The sequence below is a fragment of the Lycium barbarum genome, chromosome 6, assembly GCF_019175385.1.
Source record: "Lycium barbarum isolate Lr01 chromosome 6, ASM1917538v2, whole genome shotgun sequence".
Lineage (NCBI taxonomy): Eukaryota > Viridiplantae > Streptophyta > Magnoliopsida > Solanales > Solanaceae > Lycium > Lycium barbarum.
Genome location: NC_083342.1, coordinates 110,959,681 through 110,966,258, shown reverse-complemented (window position 1 = coordinate 110,966,258; position 6,578 = coordinate 110,959,681). Strand labels below are relative to the sequence as shown.

Genomic DNA, 6,578 nt, shown 5'->3' with positions numbered 1-6,578 from the left:
TACATTTCTTTTGAATAATAAAAAATCGTATCATTCCTACAGATATTTCTAAGAAAATATTAGGAAAAGTAATATTAAAGTAGTTATAGTTATATTACATGTTCAAGTAAGGAAAATTATATATGTTGATGGAAAGTGATGGATTTTTTTAAAATAACGGGATGTTTTTATTGCAGTTATTATTTTGAAAGGAAATATATATCGGCGTATGATATGTCATGTCAAGTATTGCAACGCACCTGCCAGACGACGATACTTCGTAGGATCCTCATACGGGGCGCTTGAAGAAGCGCTGAGTTTGCCTTTTGTGTCAACAGGAGTGGGGCAAGGCTTACACTGTGACATGCCTGCCCAGTCAAGAATATCCTCTGCATGAAAATTCTGAGACATAAAGAGACTATTTTTGTCTCGGGAGACAGCAATTTCCAAAAAATAGCTCAACGGACCGAAGTCTTTCATTGCAAATTCCGTAGCTAACTTGGACATAATACCGAGTCTGAGAGAGTCTGAAGATGCAGTTAGAATAATATCATCCACATATAACAAAATGTAAGCAATATCTTTTCCACGGCAATAAGTGAAGAGAGAGTTGTCAGATGTACTATGCGAGAAACCAATGGTTGCCACATATTCAGCAAAACGTTGATACCAAGCCCGTGGTGCCTATTTCAAACCATAAAGAGACTTACGCAAGAGACAGACATGATCAGGACGAGCTGGATCCCGGAATCCCAGAGGCTGATACATATAGACGGTCTCATTCAAATTGCCATGTAAGAAAGCATTCTTTACATCAAGCTGGTGAATGGGCCAAGAGTGAGATAAAGCAATAGTAAGAACCACACGGATAGTTGCCGGCTTGACCACCGGACTGAAAGTCTCGTCACAATCAACACCGTCCCGTTGAGACCTGCCATCACCTACAAGACGGGCTTTATGCCTCTCAAAAGAACCATCGGATTTCTTTTTATGCCAAAAAATCCATAAAGACCGAATAATATTAGCATTTGGAGGACGAGGGACCAACTCCCAAGTTTTACTATCAATAAGAGCATTATATTCATCTCGCATAGCATTTTTCCAATTTGGGTCATTAAGTGCACCAACGGGATTTCGAGGAATGGGTGAGATGGAATTGTTGGTGACACTTAAGGCTTGATTATGGTATTTCGAGTTCAGCTTAAAAATCCCATGTTGACTACGTGTAGTCATGTGATGGATGGGTGGGGGGCTAGCAGGGAGGGTGCTGCTGCCGTGGTGGGGCAGCGTGGGAGAGGGAGGGGTCGGCAGCGGGGGGACTACCGTAGGGGCCGTGGCAGTGGGCTAAAGGGGCTGGCGGGCAGCTGGGGCGGTGGAGGTGGACTGCTGGGCAGTCGACGATGACGGAGAGGAGGTGGGGGGGGAGGGTCGGGTGGTGGGTTGCACGAGAGGGAGGGGGCTGCATTGGCGGAGCAGTGGCCCAGTCATGCAAAAATTGGATTCTTAATGGGGAATTATCATCATCCAAAAATTCATATGAGGTAGGAGATGGAGTATTTATTTGTGAAAATGGAAAGGAATTTTCATCAAACCACACATGCCGGGCTATGATTATTTTTCGGCTTGCTAAGTCATAGCATTTGTACCCCCGATGATTGGAAGGATATCCTAGGAAGACACACGGAGTGGACCTAGACTGCAACTTATGAATTTGTGTGAAGGGAAAGAAAGGAAAGCATAGACAACCAAAGACTCGGAGATGAGAGTAGGATGGATTCTTTTGATAGAGAATGTGAGTGGGTGTCCTATATGCTAAGAGTTTAGAAGGGAGAATATTGTGGAGGTACGTTGCCATGGCCAAGGCTTGATGCCAATAGGAGGGGGGCATAGATGCATGGGCAAGAAGTGTACGAACAATATTATTGATGGATTTAATTTTCCGTTCCGCCTTACCATTTTGGGGGGAAGTGTGGGGGCGGAAAAGCATCCCGTTTTGTTCACAAAACTTATGAAAAGGACCATTGTCAAATTCACGCCCGTTGTCACATTGAAAGGTTTTGATTTCTTTATCAAACTGAGTGCGAATGAAAGTCCGGAAAGACAAGAAGCAATTATAAACTTGGGACTTTGTTTTGATGGGAAAAGTCCAAAGAAAATTAGTGTAATTGTCAAGATATAAAATATAATATCTGTGACATGAAGAGCTAAGAATAGGTGAAGTCCATAAATCACTGTGAACAATGTCAAAGGGCATAGTAGTAGTTGAAAGAGAGTCATAAAAAGACAATTTAATTAATTTCCCTAGAGGGCAAGAATGACAAACATTGTTTCGAGCCTTATTACATTCAATCAAATTACTACTACATAAATAACTAAGAATAACATCCCCCGGATGACCTAAATGGGAGTGCCATATATGAGGAGAGATGACACTAAAAGCAGATGGTGCGGAAGACGAGATGGCTCGAAAGTTTTTGAAGAATGGATAAAGATCACCCGAATTCTCACATCTCATGAGTTTGCTCCCCGTCCATAAATCCTTCACATAAAAACCAAAAGGATCAAATTCAACAGAAACCATATTATCGATAGTAAATTTGCGAACGGAAATAAGATTTTTGATGAGTTTAGGTGCATGTAGGACATTTTTCAGTTTTAAAGAGGGATTTTGTTGAAGGGATGTATGACCATAGCCACGAATTGGAATCATGTTACCATTACCAACAACAATGCTATTATTTTTGCTCAATTGACAATAAGACGAGAGAGTACCTTGGGAGTTGGTCATATGAGATGTGGCTCCGGTGTCCATATACTAATTCTTGTTATCGGGCGGATTCAACGACATTGTGTGCATAGCTTGATCAATATCTGTGGGCGCATACCCACCATGTGATGACGAGGCTGACGAGTAGAACGATTGTGGAGGACGAGGACCAAGAACTCCCTACTGCGAAGGAGCAGGACGCGACTGCTGCCAGCCGCGGGGCAGCTGCCACCCAGCCGTGGGGTACGAGCACGGTGGAGTGGCCCACGGCTGTTGCCCCCACGCTGCCCACGGAGGAAAATACCACGACGGGACAGCGGGTCCCTGCTTCTGTGCCACGACGGGCTGGTATGCTTGTGCATTGGTGCGGCTGCCCCCGCCGCTGCTTTGTCCATTGCCGCTGCCACCGTGGTTGTTACGGTTGCCGCCGCTGCGACCGCAGTTATTTTTCTTTCCACGATTCTGCGAATTTCCACAATTGTTGAAATTATTTGCAGAGTTAGTAGGCTATCCATTTCCTGAGAAATTCTGAGGAGTAACATTGTGGGAAACAAGAGCAGCATTCGAGTCGAAGTCGTGAATGACGTCCTCGGCATGGCTATCCTCCTCAAGCTCAAGCATCGACCGGAAAACATCAAAAGATGGGAGAGGAGTACGGTGCTGCACCGTCGTGCGAAATGTCTTATATTCCTCCGACAATCCTCGCAGAAGACGAAGCACAAGTCGTTCGTTGGAAACTTTGTGACCGACGTTGGCGAGATTGTCTGCAAGAACTTTCAGCCTGGTACAGTATGCTTTCACATTCGGAAAATCCACCAATTTTGTGTTGGTGAATTTTGCATCAAGAGCAAGAGCCCTAGCCGATTTGTTGTCCTGAAAGAGATGAACAAGACGGTCCCAAGCTTCGGCTGCGGTGTCCTCTTAATGAATGATCGTGTTGAGAAGATCATTCGATATCGTACCATATATCCATTACCAAACAATGTCATCCAGCCGCTCCTATAGGGCCTTAGCAGCAATTATTTTGGCTGCAGTTGCCGGTGGTGGCACGGTGGGGGAGGCAGGAGGTAGGATGTGGTTAATGACCAAGTTTGCACGACAACGGAGCTTGAAGAGGGTAGCCCATTTATTGTATTGGCTTCCTTCATAGTCAAGCACAATAGGGATGCATGATTTGATATTGGTGACAGTAGTCGCAGGATGCAACTTGGAGGTGTCAGCCATGGAAAAGAGGAGCGGGAATAGCCGAAGAAGAGGAAAACGAAAAGAGAGTGGGGGGGGGGGGGGGGGGGGGGTAGGCGGCCAAGGGGAGGTCGGTGGCCAAGCGCTAGGGTTTTAGGATGCTAGGGTTTTTAGGAGAACCTAGTCTGATACCATGTAAGAGAATGTTTTCCTTGATTATTCTGTTCCCTTGAATCGGTTGATATACCTGATTTACAACCTAATTGTAGGCTACAAATTAGGAACTAATTTGACTAAATAATTCTAACAGATGCTATCCTAAAATAGAAGATTACAAAACATATTTGACTAAATAATTACATAATCTAACATTATTAGTGTTTATGCGCTTGATCAAAGGGGATGCATGCCTCATTTGACAAAAACATGAAAAAGAGATTGGACTTATAGCATGTTTGGCCAAGCTTCTAAAATCAGCTTATTTTAAAAAAGTATTTTTTTTTAAAAGTACTTTTCAAAAAAACACTTTTGGCGAAAAACAGTTTGTGTTTGGCCAATTAATTAAAAAAATACTTTTGAACAGCAATTAGTGTTTGGCCAAGCTTTTACAAAGTGTTTCTATTTGTATTTTTTTTATCAAAAGTGCTTTTAGGCAAAAACAGTTTTTTTTAGCTTCTGAAAAACTGTTTCTGCTACTCCCCAGAAGCACTTATTTTCTCCCAAAAGCTTGGCCAAACACCTCACTTTTTTTCAAATAAGCACTTATTGAAAAAATAAGTACTTTTGGGGAAAAAATAAGCTTGGCCAAACAGGTTATTAGCTAGGAACTCCGTTGTTAATCCATTGCTAAATTGCTCGCAGGCTCGCAGCTAACATTCTTTTTTTATAATTCATTACTAATTTGTCAGTAAATAGAATTAACAATGCATTCTACAGGATAAAATAGTTATCTAATTATTATTTTTTAATATTTAGAAATAGTTATTTAAGGGGTCATTATTTAATTATATTCCTAATATTTAGGAATATTCATTTAATTATTATTTATGAATAGTCATTTAATTATTTTCCTAATATTTATGACTTTGATTTTGTAATTCCTTTGAGATCTAGATTAATCTGCAGTTTTCAATTCACGTTGTTTCCAATTTATAGGATTTTATTAACTTTTATCGTACATACATTGTACGTGTACATCGCGTCAATCAATACATAATATATAAAAGAAGAAAAAATTGTCGAAAAGTAGCTAATACGTTAAACAAAATACTTTTTTTTTATTTCTACAAAGAAAAATGAAATACAAGGCTCCTACTGTAGATTAAATATAACTATTATATAAAAATTTAAAAATGTTAACTGCTCAGAGTTAAGGTATTTAATTTTCGTGCAATTTTAATTTACACTTCAGTGGTAAAAGATGCAAATCACACCACAACAATAAATATCAACTAAAAGCTCTACTAAATTAGGATGCACTACAAATTAGAGGCAAATAAATCAAAAGTTTACATGTTTAAGAGGTAATAGAAAGGGCATGCCAAAGGAATCTCTAAGAAAGGTTCTCGGAATATACAACTGTCGCATAAAAAAAAAAATATGGTGTGAAAAACTAATCTAAATATACGAAAGATACATAATATAGAATTTGGAGTATTATCTTGTTGATATATATATATATATATATATATATATATATATATATGCGCGCGCGACACCATACAAAACCTAGCAGATTTGGCATGCGAATTTATTATATGTATATATCTTCCATTAGTACTAATTCTTTCACACAATAAAAATAAGGAAGGGATTTATATAAGTAAAATTTTAATCGATTTTAAATTCTTAAATAATAGGAGTTTCTACATAGTTGAAATAAACAAAGATTTAACAATCAAAATTTCAGTTAATGTATAAATTCTTAATATTAGGAAAATAAAGTTATAATTTTGTCAAATGTGAAATTATTTTTAGAGGGTAAAAAAGGCGAATGATATTTCATTATAAACAAATATAACAAAAAATTTAAAAATTTACCCACATGATTAATTGTTGGCTTTTGATTTTTGAGACCAAGTGTGTTGTTGCCCTCCAATCAGCTTAATCAAAATCAACGTACGTAATAATTGAACTTCTTGTATTTTTTTAATCTTTTGATTTCCTTGTTGCCACATTTTCATTCTAGCTTATGGTTTCCATTTGGCTACACTTTAACTCGACTTGAAGATGTAATCACCAACGAATGAGGATTCTCAACGTTCGGCTCTCAAACTTTTTTTGTGCACGTAATATAAAAAGATTTTATCTTCATTTGAGAATTACGTGCTTGTAGGTGATAGTATTTACTCGATAATATCAAGATGCACGTAACTAAATCTAAACAGCACAATCATAAAATATTGTATATAGAAATTTAATTGATTTCAAAGTCCTAAATAATATGAAATAACTAATAATTTTCTTAATTAATTGTAATAATAATTGGAGGAAAATAGTAAATGACAATTTTGTTTATTGTGGAGTCTTTTAATGAAGGACAAAAAGTTCAAACAACATTTTTAAGACTTTTCGTGCTTTTAATATAGTACTAATATCTATGAATGTGCATTGCACATTATTCCCTATCAATTATCACCAAAAAGAAATG

At 38.4% G+C, this 6,578-nt stretch overlaps 1 protein-coding gene across 1 annotated transcript; it reads right to left on the bottom strand.

The window, feature by feature from the left end:
• Positions 1-3,253: 3,253 nt before the first annotated feature.
• Positions 3,254-3,970, bottom strand: LOC132644386 (uncharacterized). The gene is made up of 2 exons (XM_060360975.1): positions 3,755-3,970; positions 3,254-3,619 (listed from the first exon to the last, which is right to left on the bottom strand). The coding sequence occupies exons 1-2, from the start codon at positions 3,968-3,970 to the stop codon at positions 3,254-3,256; spliced, it is 582 nt and encodes a 193-aa protein (XP_060216958.1).
• Between the last annotated feature and the right edge of the window lie 2,608 nt (positions 3,971-6,578).